This window comes from Daphnia magna, linkage group LG3 (assembly GCF_020631705.1).
Source record: "Daphnia magna isolate NIES linkage group LG3, ASM2063170v1.1, whole genome shotgun sequence".
NCBI classification, from domain to species: Eukaryota; Metazoa; Arthropoda; class Branchiopoda; order Diplostraca; family Daphniidae; genus Daphnia; species Daphnia magna.
The window spans coordinates 447,882-463,102 of NC_059184.1; the positions used below are offsets into that span (position 1 = coordinate 447,882).

The 15,221-nt window shown below is 42.0% G+C and overlaps 2 protein-coding genes and 1 long non-coding RNA gene across 6 annotated transcripts; 2 read left to right on the forward strand and 1 right to left on the reverse strand.

Moving 5' to 3' along the window:
• The first annotated feature begins 800 nt into the window (after window positions 1-800).
• Window positions 801-2,455, forward strand: LOC123470595 (protein C10-like). Of its 2 annotated transcripts, none has more exons than XM_045171032.1 (4): window positions 801-1,229; window positions 1,313-1,449; window positions 1,525-1,561; window positions 2,082-2,455. In XM_045171032.1, the coding sequence occupies exons 1-4, from the start codon at window positions 1,187-1,189 to the stop codon at window positions 2,246-2,248; spliced, it is 384 nt and encodes a 127-aa protein (XP_045026967.1). In that variant the 5' UTR covers window positions 801-1,186; the 3' UTR covers window positions 2,249-2,455. The 2 variants fall into 2 exon arrangements, with proteins under 2 accessions (XP_045026967.1, XP_045026966.1); XM_045171031.1 differs by having other exon boundaries at window positions 817-1,229; window positions 1,310-1,449.
• On the reverse strand, window positions 1,225-4,898 carry LOC123470596. Of its 2 annotated transcripts, XR_006644371.1 has the most exons (4): window positions 3,969-4,898; window positions 2,850-3,073; window positions 2,683-2,773; window positions 1,225-2,594 (listed from the first exon to the last, which is right to left on the reverse strand). It is a non-coding gene; the product is annotated as an uncharacterized LOC123470596 (long non-coding RNA). The 2 variants fall into 2 exon arrangements; XR_006644370.1 differs by having other exon boundaries at window positions 1,225-2,773; window positions 3,969-4,894.
• A 6,010-nt stretch (window positions 4,899-10,908) lies between these two features.
• Window positions 10,909-14,920, forward strand: LOC116919182. Of its 2 annotated transcripts, none has more exons than XM_032925107.2 (7): window positions 10,909-11,736; window positions 12,225-12,473; window positions 12,540-12,765; window positions 12,824-13,026; window positions 13,111-13,326; window positions 13,389-13,940; window positions 14,042-14,920. In XM_032925107.2, the coding sequence occupies exons 1-7, from the start codon at window positions 11,403-11,405 to the stop codon at window positions 14,323-14,325; spliced, it is 2,064 nt and encodes a 687-aa protein (XP_032780998.2). In that variant the 5' UTR covers window positions 10,909-11,402; the 3' UTR covers window positions 14,326-14,920. The 2 variants fall into 2 exon arrangements, with proteins under 2 accessions (XP_032780998.2, XP_045026969.1); XM_045171034.1 differs by having other exon boundaries at window positions 13,114-13,326.
• Window positions 14,921-15,221: the final 301 nt, after the last annotated feature.

Below are 15,221 nucleotides of genomic sequence, written 5' to 3' on the forward strand. Positions count from 1 at the left end.
GACTTTGTCAAAGATGAAAATTATAGTTGTTTTATAATGAGAATGATATCGACGCAACGTCAGGAAAAGGATTTTGTTTCAACTTGGTTAAGGTCCTTACGTGTAACTTACTGGTCGGAAACCAACCCATCAGGATTTCTGAACCAATTCTTTGATTAAAATATCGATTCTTCTTTGGAAATGGAATGAAAAAAAGAAAGATAGGAATGAATGCCTACTGCCAATAGGTCAAGGAGGCTTAGGAAGAACTGAGAATCTTTAAATTGCCCATACGATTCTATATACGATTTTACGGTAATAATTACCAAAGTCAGTATAAAGAATACCGATATCAATCGACGACCTCGGCTTGAACATGTGATTTTAGTGCCAAAGTGCCTTGGGCAAAAAAACTGTTAAATTTTAACATTTTCACCGATTGCCCTTTGAATCTTTCTTTTGTTTCCAGCAGCTTTTCATTCAACTGACGTCACTACATGCGTCTTCTAACACCTATGGGAGCTGTGGCTATTTATAGAAACATTCAAATGTGGCTGATGTTTGAATGCTGAAAATCACTATTGCATGGAACCATGGCGACAAAGATGGAATCTGTCATACCCACGCCGAGTCCTGATGGGGAAAAAACCTTTAATCCACTTGACTTTTAATAGTAAAGTGAAAAGTCGGGTCTACCATCTAGCGGCTGTTCTTATTCTTCTGCAAAGCTTTAGATAAAATATCTTGAATAGTTAAACAAACATAAAAAAAGAGAAACAGTGGAAAACTAGTTGAGCTAGTGCTGTGAGGCGAGAGGACTGCTTCTGAATTCAGACCTTCATTCATAATGGCATTTAGCTCCATTTCAGCTTAAAATAATACAAATCTAAACATTACAATTATCATCGTTGAAAATACTAACTGTAAAAGTTTCGTTTGAAACAATAAACAAATGTTCGATTCCGGCGTCGGAAAAAAAGCAGTTCAGAGCAGACTACGTTTCAAAAGAAAAAAGAAGAGAAACTTGTTTGTTTTGACAGTTACCGAGACGCCGTGAGGATTTGGTGGTGTGTTCCAAGACAGTCGTCGATAAGTAATTAATTGGAACCGGCATCTTTCTCTTTTTCTACAATCACTTCATTCTCTTGATGATAAAGTTTCGTTGACGTCTGAAAATTACATAACGAAAAGCAAGAGATCAAGGCACATGAACGATTGTGTTCTGCGGTTCGACGCTGAAAAGGCAAGAGGTTAGACCGTTTTAATTGTAAAAAATAAAATAAAATACACATGTAAGATGTCATTTCAAACCCAATGAACTTGAAAACAGAAGCATGCACTGATATATTGGCAGCTTTGAGCCAACCAGGAAATGCAGAGAGGTTGGCCCGTGCTAGAGAACTTGCTGGCACCGACATGGTCAAAGTCATGAGGGAGGTTTTCCCAATAGTCACCCAGATTCAGCTTGAGGTTTGCTACTTTCTTCTCCTGTTTCTGCTTAAATATTTTTAAATTGCTGCAATAACCAATTTGTTTGTCCTTCAGGTCATTCAACGTTTTGGCTTTCCTGGAGATGGCGAAGGTAAGAAAAAAAACTACCAAGTTTAATGCATGTTTGTCAGTTAGATGCCAATTTATCATTAACATTGGGAATGAAAAATTTCCCAGGTCAGGGACACAAAATGCAAAATGCAGTTGTATAGAGATTAGATTGGTACATGTAGGCAAACATATTTTCAAAGACTGTGAAAAGTTGAAGGTTACTATCGTGTCCCTCCCAATTTTGGAATACAGATGCAAATTTTTGTTAGTGATGCTCTCATTCCTCAGCATCACCAGTCCTTTATTGTGGCTTAGTGGATGTATAGGAGATCACATGCATCTCAGAAATGTTTGTCCCTCACATCTTTTACCTTTCGCAGAATCCCTTTTCTTCATCCGACAATGATGCCGACATATTATGTAGATTAGAATTCAAACGAACGAGTTTTGTTTTTGTTGGCCCGACTTACCGATGGCGATCTGACGCAATGAATCCCTCATTTTTTGTGTGCAGTTATTGATGACTTTTCAAGTTGACATTTGCTTCTTCCTTTCGGCAGGTGCAGCGCAGTTTTTACAACTGGTGCGATCTTTGGAAAAAGAAGACGGAGAAGTTGGTCGGTTGAGCGATCAGCTCAGGGCTCATTTCCTTCCACCGATGACGGCACCCATCCATTCGATCCCTGCCTCTTCCACGCCGCAATGCAACGGTGCATCTCAGCCATAAATGAGCACTAGTGCAATATAAAAGTAGTTTGGTACAACAATAGCCAATATCACGTGCTCAATATGACACCATTTGGAATCCGTTCATGATGAATCCTCAAAAAGTGAAACTAATTCAATCATATTTCTCGTCCATTTTCTGTAAACCCCCTTTTTTAAAAATCCAGCTCCTTTTCTGATAATACAAACGATATATTTTCTCGCTGTATTGGGTGTTAATCTTTTCAGTCTTGCTAAAAGAGTTTTTAGTCACCTGATAAAAAGATGAGGGTGAGAGTTGCTAATGGAATGTAATGGGATTTATAGTGCTGCCATCGTTCTTCTTTCTCCTCGCATATATAGAGAGACTAGTGAAAATATAGAGAGGCCATTTAGCAGTTGTCTCCATATTTATAGCTCGTTTCTAAACAAAGCAGAGAGAGTTGACGCCTATACAATTTACGCGTAGAGAGAGTTGGCGCTATTCTCTCGATCGATCCAAATCCGTTTATTGCCCACGAGCAGCACTGCCCGTGCACAAGTAATCCTACGCATAATTTCAGATTCACCATTGATGGTATATTAAACGCATGTATGCAAATGAGTTTAATTTTTAGGCTTACGGCGACTAGCAGTCAAATTGATCAGTCGTTCTCGAATGCCAGGTCTTCCCATTGACGGCTGGCCTGCAAATCAATCAGAACAGTTAAGACGATGACGGGCATGTGAAATGTTGCTGGGATTTCATTAGGAATAAAGATGTGTCGGGTTGATCCAATTGCCATGGCGCCTCTCTTGTCTCAACTTAGACGAAGTTTGACCGATGATGATGCAATGATGCCTCCATCTAAATTTTGATTATTGTTGCTTAGTTGGTCTTCCTCCGTTCAGAATAAACACGTGCGGCCCTTCACATCAGTGCCAATGCCTTGAGTGATTATATAGCTGACTGTAAGGACTGCCCTAATTTTAAGGGATTCTACGTTAGCCCCGGTGTGTTCATTTAACACACACACACCAAAACGTACATCTTTTTGACTTGAAAAAAATTGGCCAAGAAACAAAACAACGGATGACCTCCATAAATTGAATAATTCTTGGTCGAGGCCGTTAGAGAAAGAGGGTTCAACGTTTTGCTTCTGACTGTTTTCACGCAGCAAGCGGGCGCTACCCGCCAGATAGCCGCTATACTTTTTGCGTGATTGGCATGCGGCGCCTCAACGTCCAGGAATGCAGTTGTTTCTTCCTGTTGTTGTTGTTTCTTGCCAGAAGAATAAATAGATATAGACACACGGTACTACAACACTTTGGCGTTTCTTTGATATGATACGAGGGAGAGGAGGATGGTTTGTTCTTTTCTTTAATTCTACACACATGATGCAGACACGTTTGACTCTTTTCTGCTTTTATAGATAAAAGAGCAGCAAGAATGTCTCAATAAAATAGAGCCGGTGAGATTTCTCTTGCCGCTTTTTTTTTTTCAATTTCAATCTTATCTGTATTGGGGAAAACAATATTCAGACGCGACGCCGTGACGCCCCTCTAAACACTTTTCCAATAACACGGCACTCTACCCTAATAGTGGAGCATCTCTTTCGTTTTGCCGAGACCTTTGTCAAGTGTAAATAGCCTTTTAGTCTCGAAAAATACACTTAATGGCTTTTTTCTTTCCTCTTTCTTTTTTATATGTTTAGTCTATTACACAGTCAAGGTTCGTTAACAGTAAACAAAAAAGGACTCACCTGTTTAAGCAGCAATTCCATCGATGCAGGGTGTGCTGGAATGTCCACCATTAATAGTCGAGCACAGTAGCCAAAAACAGAAAAACCCGAAAACAGAAAAACAAAAGGAAAAGACACACGCTTCTAGTGGTACACCTGTTTTGGTGTAATCCATTCACGTTTATTACGATTCATATCAAAATAGCTCAGCTCACTTCTTTGAGATACTAACATTTTAGAAAAATAAAATTGACGCGACAAAACGTGGAGTCGTCTGTCCGTAGAAGAGAAAATGAGAAATCATAATGCAAGTGCAGGAGGTTAGGTAAGCTTCTCTCGTGGTCGGTTGCCAAATCGTTTATTTCTCCAATTCCTTTCATTATTTTGAGTTCTATTGATCGATTAAATTATTTAATCCAGCTGTTTCTGCTAATTTTCATCCCCTCCACTCTAAAAATAAAATTAAAAATTAAACCATTTCTCACATATATTAGCCATTTGATGTTGTTCAATTGGCGCGATGTTGCCTGTACAGTTGCTTCACTGGTCATAGCTGAAAGGTGATGGCCGACTGGCGCCGCGACGCCCCAAAGTCCCGACATGGAAGATGCGCCAAGCCCCGTGATGGGACGACCGGCCATGGCTTATTCATTTTTTTCTTTTTTGATGCAGTGATGGCCCATGCACCGTTTTATTCGGACAGCCACAACAATCGATGACTGTCAGACAAGAAAGAAAAACAAAAATTTGTTTGATACATAAGAACAAAAGACAAGCAAAAGGAGGAGGATTGGTCTTGTTGTTCAGGTTTTTTGGCATTGTCTTGCTGTCACAATCAAAGACGGAACGATTTGTTCGTCTTTTGCCCTATACAGCTGATGTTTTCATTGGTTTTCTGCATTCTTCTAACGACGATATGCAGTCTGGATCGTCTTTCTCTTGTATAGGTGGACATATATTTCGCGGGCTGCAGTTATTACGTCTAGTTGGTGGTCCCTCGCCGTTTCGCAAGCCATCACTCACGCAGTTGCTCAGACTATATAGTAGTGCACTGATGTTCAAAAAATTCCACCGCCCCTCCATTAGTCGATTCAGTCCATGTCCATGAATCTCTCGGAGAAGAGGTTTTTTTTAATCAAAACACTGATTATGTCGCAAATCTGTGACTGGAATCAGAATTATACCGTATTAGTTTCCCATTATATGCGAACTCCAGTCGGAAATTATATCCGCTCCCTGATTAATTAATCAACCCTGCCAAAAGGTGGTGGCACGATAATTTGTCTTATTCATTACAGTTTTATCATTTTTGATCGTTAGTCAGAACACATCGACTGTGTATCGATTTTCCGTATCATCTTTGTGGAAATACCTGTCGTATATAAGGGATGCAACTCATTTGTCCAAATCAAAGGTAGGAATAATCCGCAGCCTCGCAAAACGTCCCAATTCCTGAGAGCGCAACTTGATTCAAAAAACGACCGATGACCCACATCCGTCCAACAAAACTGATGAGACAAAACAAGAGGAGGCGCCAGCCAGTCGTCGCTGTCAAAGTATCTAATTGGATATTAAACGGAATGATGGTCTCTGTCTTCCGTATGGATGGATTGGCTTCGATGCGTCTTGTATACCCCGGCATTAGTTTTTGCTTTTGTTTTTTCAAAAAAAAAAGGCATTTGTTTTTTCAAAAAAAAGGCATCAAAAACTGAAATAAAGCCCAATCGCTCATCCAACAACATTTGATACAAACCTCCAGCTGATGTGGCACACAACAAACGAGGTGTTGTGTTGTTTTGGATGGATGACGCCTGGCGACGGACATGCTGTCGATGATGTCGATAGATCTTCGTTGGCTCTTGTCCGTTGTTTCGCTGTTGGCTTGTGGCATCCAAACACACGCGCATTCCACACGGCATTTCTTGACGATGACTCCAAGTCTATTACGTATACGCACACGCGTCTCGAAATTTATTCCTATACTTCTTTTATCGTTGATTTTCCGCTGATGGGACGATTCGGATGGGATCCCTTCTGGATATACGCATCACGTCCCGTCGATGGAAACAACCAAACAGAAAAACAAAAAGCCGGGACCTTCGTGAGGTCGGAAAAGAAATGGTTGCGGCGACGTCATACGTCCGCGTTCTTTTCCCCCCGCTGATTCCCACTTCTCGCAAACGGTCACGCCATATGTTAACACAAATTGAATATATACCGCCGGGGCCAGCCGTGGCACTCGCTTCGTTGGCATATAGACATCCAGCAGCGACTAATGGCCGTAATGGAGATATCGCACGCACTCTATTCCCGTCCTGGAATGGTTCTTTTCCATCCATTGGCAACTAGTGCTTATACAGCGTGTCCTTCATCGCCATGAAAGTTGAGTAAAAATTTATTTCATTACGCACTACGGAACGGATACATGTGTTACTGGATAAGGAAAGAAGAAGATCCTGGTTCACGGCGTATATCCATTGGTTATTGACATTATATCGATTGTTGTTGGCACTACGTGCTGCAAGCAGGATGTGCCTATTGTGTTTAGATCCCCTGTCGATGTTTCCCTATTATTGTTTGGGCCTTCAATCACTTATAGTAATATACTCTGTGTGTATAGTATTGATGTCCAGCTGCAAGAGCATCACCTACCATACAGTTCCGTCTTCCTGCCAATAATTTGATTTATTTACAGCGCCGTTCCACCAATGGATTATTGAATCGTCGTCCAGCGCAACTATATAGCCTATACTATTGGTCTGTGACTATACTATAGCGGGAGTAATAACAAACCCCAACGTATGATTGAACATAACGAGGTAATGTCCAGCACCGTCGCTACATCCGTAAAGAAACAATTGAATCAACTCGAGGGGGGAAATAGTTATGAGAAACAATACCCTCAGCGCATCCGCGTATTATCCCATTGACTGTCACGTGATCACTTTCATTGAAAGTCGTTGATCGATTTTTTTTTTTTTTTTTTTGGGGCCAGTATCTCGGTCACATTGCTGCAGGAAACGATAGACGTACCATGTTGTACATACCCGTTCGTGGAACGGCACAAGGACGCTTATTCTGAATCCACCCTAGTTAACTCAGATTACGTTGTTATTATTGTTGGTGTCAATGTCGGCAAAAATTGGCAAAAAGAATGAACAAGTACAATCACTTTTTACCAACTTTTCTCCAGATTGCATACACCCTATAGTAATCGAAGGCCAAACATGCTGCAATATATATCTGAATTTTTTAACACTAACGTTCGATTGCCAATCAAATACGTTACAAGATCAGATGACAACTGAATTCTGCATCTTCCTAAATGAAACGTGTTGTCTTTTATTTACGTCTAGAAATATTTTGATTTAAATAGTAAATTTGATTAATAGCTTTACGAACATAATGAATGACGGGGGTCATTCATTAAAGACTATATACGTACATTATACGATCTAGTGAAAATGGCAGGTGAAAACGAAAAAGGTTGGGAGCCGATAAAGCAAGAAATAAAAAGAAAAAAATCCGCTCTTTAAAACTGGCGTTCGTTTTTGTTTTGAAATTCGAATTCAACTTTTGCTCGCTGGCAGAGTTATAATAGATAGTAGATAGGTTAGTTGGGTTGGGCGGCACGGCCGTTGTCTCCTTGACACACATTCACGGGTGACAATAATATATATACATATATTCCTACTGCTGCTACAGGTCCCGCCGCATGCTACGTGTGCGTGTGTGTGTAAATAAGAAGAGAGCGTTGGCGCATTTCTGCTGCCGACTATGTATACTGCGCCCGAACGGGGCGCTTATAAAGACTATGCTTTTTTCGAAGGCGGCAGCCGGGCCGACAGGCGTGCAGCACCAACACATGAAAAACGAAACGAAAAGTGGTTCCCCTTCTCCTTGTTTATAGTTTTCCAGAGAAGCTGTTGTGAACAAATTCACTCTCACTCTTTTTCAAAGAGGTAATGCTGCCACTCTCTCAGTCCAACACAGCAAACTATATAATATACAGTATAGGTTCTATAATCAGCAACTGTCCTTTAATGTCGTATTTTGCTATGCTGCAGTTGGCTAGTTGGAGCTGTGTAGCAATTTTTCCTCCGTCATTTCATTAAAAATGTTCGAATGAAGAACAATAAATTAATCTTTTCTAACTGATAGCGGCAGAAAATTTATGAATTGTCTTGTAACACAATTTGCGTAATGTAGGTGAACGTTCCATTTAGAGGGGACGTGCAATACACCAGGTAGTTATTGGGCCGTTATTGACTAATTCAACTCTCTCATATTAAAACGAACCATAAAAACCGGTTACATGTCAAACGTCAACGAAAGGTCCAAAACTTGTAGAGTCTGGCCAATATTTAACGGCCGTCAGACGTAAGAATGATAGGGGACCTTGGTTTATACATTCATTTGTGTATATAGTATATGTATACAGTAGCTAAAAGGTGATTTGAAGCTCACAGTTAATGTGAATGAACAGTAAAGAAAAAAAAACAAACAAAACAAACATTAGAAAGGAAGAGGAAGCAAACCAGTGGAAAAACTGACTCGCTCCTGACTAGACTTTCGATGGTGGACGAACAGAAGATTGCAGATTAGACGGTCGTCTGGGTGTCTGCGCGTCATGTCGCGGTCTTGTCTGCTCAGCTGGCTACATTTATGTGCTGCAATTTATGCTAGATTATAGAAATAGAAGAGCGACTGGACATGGGCTGTCGTTGATGCGTCCCGTAGAGGGTCAACTAAACACGCAGACTTGGAATTATAAAGAGAAGAACAAAGGCAGAACCAGCCGTCGTATTTGCTTTGCTTCAACCAGTCGGCCGGTCAGTTGACGGGAGAAAGTGAAAGTGAAACTTCCATCTAACAAAAGTTTAAAGAAATTTCCTTTTCGGATTCGTGTGCGGGGGGGATTGGGTCGAGCGGTCCATTGGTCCTTTTTTGAACGAGACACGGCCAGTGTTTGAAAATACGAAACCAAACGAAAGATTTGGGAGAAACAAGTCCCTCAGCACGACACGTTCGACCATCAAATTGTAACACACGAAAACATTGTGAGCATTTAAAAAATGTTATTCATTGAATTTAACGGGCGTTTAGCATCGATTATAGTGACCATCGTAATCATAACGAATTGACCGCAATAAACTTGTCGCTTTGCAATTTGGAAATTCCCTCCATTTTGATGACGTCAATCTGATCCATAGCCGACAACAACAACAAAAAAATGAATACATTTTCGCGGGTCGAGGTCGATTTTCAATTTCTCCTGACTTCTACCTTGACGAACATTTTCACTAGTCATCTCGTTCTTTTTTGTTTCATTGATCTACATTTTTTGTTTTGTTTTTGGATGGGAACCTCCCTCTTTCTTTTCTATATTTAATGCTTCATAATTTCGCCCCCCAAAAAAAAAAACTTTTGTTTGTCATCATTTTTGGCACAACGGATGGTTGTTTTTTCTTTTCTTATTCCAAGACTTTGTGGCACATTTGAATTTGATTGCTGCTGGCTCCGCATCATGGGGGTCTTTTAGCGGGAGGTACCACCACATTACATCATCGGTTTCCTCGTGAATTCATCGTCAGCGTACGTGTCCTTTCCGGACCGGGCTCAATTGCAGATTGTTATCGGGCTCTTGATACATTCGACTTTGAAAAAAAAAAATAAATAAATAAATAAAAAAATCTATTACAAGGTTTTCGTTTCTCTTTCTTGATGAGAATTTCAACGTCGTGCGCGCTATAACGTTCAAGGCGCGCATCCTCGCATTCATCCAATAGTTGCAGGATGATTCCCGGAATAATCACGGGGAAGACGGGATGAATACAGATAGGCCCTATGCAATGCAAATGGAGAGAATGGAACTGTAAAAGTCAATTTCTACAAGCTGTGCTTCTCCAATGCCAATGCCTCGCACCGCTAACGGACAACGAGTCTATGAAAACTGAGGTGAAGTTAATCAACTTCTTTGCGTGCCATTATTAGGCTTTTCAAACGAATCATTTCAAGATTTGTATCAAACTAGAAAGAGAAAGACAGAGAGCCAAATATCCAAGCAAAAAGTCAAGTAAAAAGAGGGAAATGGAGAGAGCCGTCATTAGACATTATTGCGCGGTGAAGCAAACCGGTTCTCTCGGTTCGTCGCATAAAATAACACAAACGCATCATTCTCCAGTCGTGGAAAAAAAACAGAATTTTGATTCGCACACATTTGCCGTTTCATGTCGCCGCTATTGAAATTGTTGTTCACAGAAAAAAACAAAAACGAAAACAATAAAAGTGACCAATTTGATTCAAGTGCGCCATCGATCACGCCATTTGTCAGCTCAATCAATTCATCCATCACTGTTTGGCCAAGATTTATTCATTGCTTTGCTATCTATCTAGTTTTTATTTTTTTTATTTCTTTCACCCTCATCTTTGATACATGCCAATATGACTAACTCCAATTTTACCTTGAGGAAATGGAAGAGGGGGGGGGCATTATAAATTATCCTTCAGGGTTGTTTCTAGTTTTCTTACTCGGGCACCTGTCTACAGCTGCCGGGCTGCATTGGCCCGTGTCAGCAACACAACAAAAAAAATGGATTTACAGGCAAAAAAAAAAAAATTATGTTTTTTTTGAAAGATGAGGGGTGACCTCTTTGGTAGCTCCACGATGGCCCTGGCCCTTGTTTTTTGTTTTGTTTTTTTTTCTTTTAAAATGTCTACCTTTATTACCTATGGTATTATAGGCAGATCACACAACAACTCGGAAGGAAAAAAAAAAAAAGGAGAAGGGGACAGGGACCCGTGTCGTTGTTTGTTGTTGGAGATTAAATTCACCTGAGAGTCTGGCGAATGGCAGAAGGGAAGGAGGTGGGCGGCGGCTGGGAGGTGACGGAGCAGCACCTGACCATGGGTCTCCACCATCCGATCATGTTGGAGAGGAGTATAAAAGCGGGTCTATGCCACATCTGGTCAAAGCAGTCACAGTCAAACTGCCCAGGCTCTCTTTTTTCTCTCTCTCTCTCTCTTTTTTAAAAAAAACCCCACTCTCCATCACACAGACACACGCCAAACAAAAATCCCCTCTCTCTTTTTCTCTACATTTTCTTTCTTCCTCCCGTCTTGCATTTGTTTTTTTTCCTTTTATTCATTTTTTCTTGACTCTCTCTCACGTTCTTTTCGGCAGTTGTCTCGCACACAAACGACTCGTAACGCGGTGGAAAGTGAATCTCATCGCCAAAAACAGCACAGAAACGAAGAGGAACGCGTCCGTTGAATACAAGAATCGGTAGCCAATAACGAGCTATCAAACGGACGCAATTAATTGAAGCCGAATTAAACAAGTGAAAGTCAGTTTGAAAGTATTTTTATTTCCTAATTTGAGAAGCGAAATACGAAAAAAAGCAAAAGGACTTTGTGGTTTTGCCGCTGTCGCGATACGCACGTCGAAAGGTCGTCATGATGTCGACAGCGTTTATCTACCTGTTGCTGATTGGCGCTCAGGTAGGCGCCCTACCTGTCGAGTGGTCAACATCTGATTCGGCTCTGATCGAAGTGACGACCAAAATGGAAGCAGACGTCACTGCCGGTGAGGTAGAAGTGACGAGCCAATTGTTGGACGACGTCATCGTCGACGACATGATCATCAGCAGCCGACAAAAATTGCAGTCAGCCGGTGGCATGGAATTCCCCAACACGGCCATTATCCCAGGCGATTTGACGGAGCAGCTCTCGGTCGATGGATTCTTCTCGTTGTGGTTCGTTTTCCTCGACGACGACGTCTTCACCTCAGGTGAGTCCAGCACCTTCTCTCCTGCCATTTTTGTTTTGTTTTTCTCTCATTTTCCTTGCATCACCTGAGGCGACAAGACTTTCAGCAATTATCAATTGGAAGTGGGGGGATAGCACCACGTCAGCAGATTTTGTTTTGAAAACTGGAAATATGAGAGTTTGGAACAAAGAGGAAAAAAGAGAAAGATGGCACACTAATGATACCTCTGAAAGAAAGGGATTGAGAGAGAGAGAGAGAAACAGAAAAAAAGAAAAAGAAACGAAAGCGAATGAGTCAAAGGCCGCAAGGGCACACATCCATACGGACGAATGTGGCATTGACATTCGCCAATGTTGAAAACGGACGTCTCTCCAAAAAGGAGAGGAGAAATCGCAATCATCCTTCCTTTAAATCCTTTATTCCTTTATTCCTTTAGTCATTGTTCTTTTTAAATCAGTGGTCGTCAATGATCAACGTCTTTCGTCGAACACATTTTCTAATAATTACAGACAAGGAGTTTACCATCTTGGCGCCGAGCAACAGTGCACCCATGAGGCCGTCGCCAACAGCCGAAGACAAGGATCGAGTCCGTCAGCTGTTGCTCAACCACATCGTCCTGGGACGGGCCGTCAACTTGTCGTCCGACTTGTCGTCGACATCGCCTCCCTGGTACAAAGACACGACCAATCACGGCAATAAGAAACCGTTGACGGTCACCACTTTGGGCGGTAGACAACTCCATTTGAAAACACGAAAAGGTTAATAAAACAAAATTACTATGTTCTCGTTTCTCACGTTCTCACGCGTGTTTGTTGTCTTACCAGACGGAACGGCGGTCGTGAATGGAGTCAAGATCGTCGGCAAGGAGGTGCGCGTTCCGCCCAATGGGGTCATCATCGTCTTGGAGGATTATTTGTTTATGGACGAGTATCACGGTGATGTCGAAGGCTCTGAATCGCAATTGTTTAGCGCCATCCCTATGGTGACGGCGTCCGATGGAAGCGATCATTTCCCCATGATCGAATTGGGCACTGCATTCGACGACGACAGGTGAGAAACAAGGTGAATGAAGATGGTGGCACATGTGAGTCTAATTTTTGAATGACAGCGTCGGTGGAGGACATCTGGGCGCGATGGTGAAAAATGAGCCAGTAGGATCGGTGTTGATTGACCGCCAAAAATTGAACCTGACCGATGTCAGTCGTCCGTTCTACGAGGAACTGGTGGAGGTGCTCAACTTCCTGCGCAGCGGCACTTCCGATTTCTTGCGCTACTTGGAACAAGTCAACATTTCCAGTCTATTTTCGGATGGTATATTTCTTCTTTGCCATTGATTTATTTTTTTAAAATTCAAAAAACAAAGTTTAACCCGTGGATTGGCTGCTCAAATGGTAGAAGAAGAGTACACGGCGTTCATCCCGATGGATGATTCGTTCGCCCAGTGGTACCCCATCGATTGGGGATTCAATCCGTTCGACGTCGAAGCGTTTGTCAAAGAAACGATGATGAATCATTTCGTCCGCGGAAGAGTCAAGCAAAAGGACATCATAGATGGCCAGTCTTTGACGACGCTGGGCGGCAAAACGATCACCTTCTCTTTATCGCCAGCAGGTAGACAATGGTCAAGTCATTCTAATCGTTTACGTTTTGCATTAACTTCAAACGCGCAACAGGTCAAATGTCCGTCAATGATGTCGAAGTCTTTGACGGCGACACGTTAGTTTCTTTGGGCAACATCCAATTTGTTGGCGATCTGTTGTTTGTCAACTCGACGGTGGTCAGAGAGTTGAACGCCCGCCATCGCGACGTCGAGTCGGCGCCGCTCGTCACGACGCCTTGGTACTCGTCTCAATTCTTGTCCCACACGTACCGCGAGCTAAGCACGCGCCAGCATGCGCCCATCCCTGCTGGAAGTAGTAGTCCTCCGTCGTTCAGTTTAGCCCTGGACTACATCAACCGAACGCAGCCTCAACTGAGAGACGATCTGCCCAGTCACGACGATTGGAAGATGATCACGTACACGTTTTTCGTGCCCAAAGATTCGGCCTTTGTCAATTTATGGCCGCAGGACACGGCCGATCCGTTCGTCATCGACGACCAATTCCGGCGCGATATTTTCCTCAATCATTTCGTCAGACGGAGGTTGTATCACGACCGAGACCTTGTCGACGGTGCTGTTATCACCATGGCCGGCAATCGAACGGCCACCATCAGCCGCGATGGAAGTATGTGATATCGAAAACATCTTTAGCTTTGGCCAATTCAATCGATTTCACTACAATCGATTTTGTTTTGTTTTGTGTTTTTTTGTTAAATGGTAAAACAGATGTAACGAAAATCAATGACGCCATCATTGAAGAAGCGGACATTTTCATTTACAACTTGGGCACGGTGTTCGTGATTGACCGCGTCCTCTTTGCCAGCCAGGAGCGCATCAGTCAGGTGCTGGCCAAGAATGCTGACCGCATCCCATCGTTTGGATTAGCTGGAATGGATGGCGCTCTTTTAGCCGGGCCAGCAGTTGATGAGAGTCAGACGCTGGTTGTCGACCTGCTGGATGAGTTGGCGACCACACAATCAACGGCGGGCAAACTCGTCATTCGCGAATAAACCGTTCCGTTGCTCCGCCCTTTTTTCAAGCAAGTGCCATTTTTTTGTTTTTCGGAATTTTTTCACATTTTTTTTTTGGCCAGTCTTTGCGCCACCCGATATTGTTGAAACGGCCGCGATAAAACGAACGAGGAAACTAGGAAACAAAGATTTTTGATGTACAAATGTTGGGGTTCATTGGCAAATGGCATACGCCATGTTTCCGTCCATTGGCTCTCTAAGCCACTGAGTGTTTGAATTCTTATTTTATTTGATGAGACGCATCACCTTTTCATTATTTTCACATTTTTTTCTGATGTCTGACAGGCTTTTATTTACAACGCAAACCCTTCTATATAAATATATATATATATATACAGTACCACATAATAAAAGTATATATAGTCCACCCCCTCTTTTTCTCTTTGCACACCGTATACATTATAAACCCCACGTATTTGTAATCTGTAATCTGTAATTGTATATGTAATCTGATCGACAGCCCACTATATGCACTACTGTTTCGTATACCCATCAGACCCTTTCGATTTATAGCAGCGCACCTCTGTTGCACATCTTTGGTGTTATCAAAACAATATAATATCTACCAACGAAATGTGTTTCGTCGTTTAAATGACGTCATCGAGCCTATCAAGTGGAAATTTGCTGGGGTCTTTTTTTTTGGGGGGAGATAAAAAAAAAAGAGCTAGAAAAGAAGGTAAATGTGATAATTTGTCTATTCCAGATGCTGTTTATAGCGTCCTGAAAAAACGTGTTCCTCGCCTGCGATTGGGAAATGGAAAGTTGTTATTTGAATTTTCGTTCCTTTTTTTTTCAGTCGACATTCTTGATCTTTCCCATCGCTAGATCGAACTGGATTTCTTATTTCATTCTTGCGCATCGAGTGTTTGTCAAAA

Bases quoted from the DNA above. Each gene is read 5' to 3' on its own strand.
- LOC123470595 (XM_045171031.1), top strand. From the start codon at position 1,187: ATGAACGATTGTGTTCTGCGGTTCGACGCTGAAAAGGCAAGAG. The intron at 1,230-1,309 runs GTTAGACCGTTT...ACTTGAAAACAG, and splicing joins CGACGCTGAAAAGGCAAGAG to AAGCATGCACTGATATATTG. The intron at 1,450-1,524 runs GTTTGCTACTTT...TTTGTCCTTCAG, and splicing joins TCACCCAGATTCAGCTTGAG to GTCATTCAACGTTTTGGCTT.
- LOC116919182 (XM_032925107.2), top strand. From the start codon at position 11,403: ATGATGTCGACAGCGTTTATCTACCTGTTGCTGATTGGCGCTCAGGTA. The intron at 11,737-12,224 runs GTGAGTCCAGCA...TAATAATTACAG, and splicing joins CGACGACGTCTTCACCTCAG to ACAAGGAGTTTACCATCTTG. The intron at 13,327-13,388 runs GTAGACAATGGT...AACGCGCAACAG, and splicing joins CTTCTCTTTATCGCCAGCAG to GTCAAATGTCCGTCAATGAT.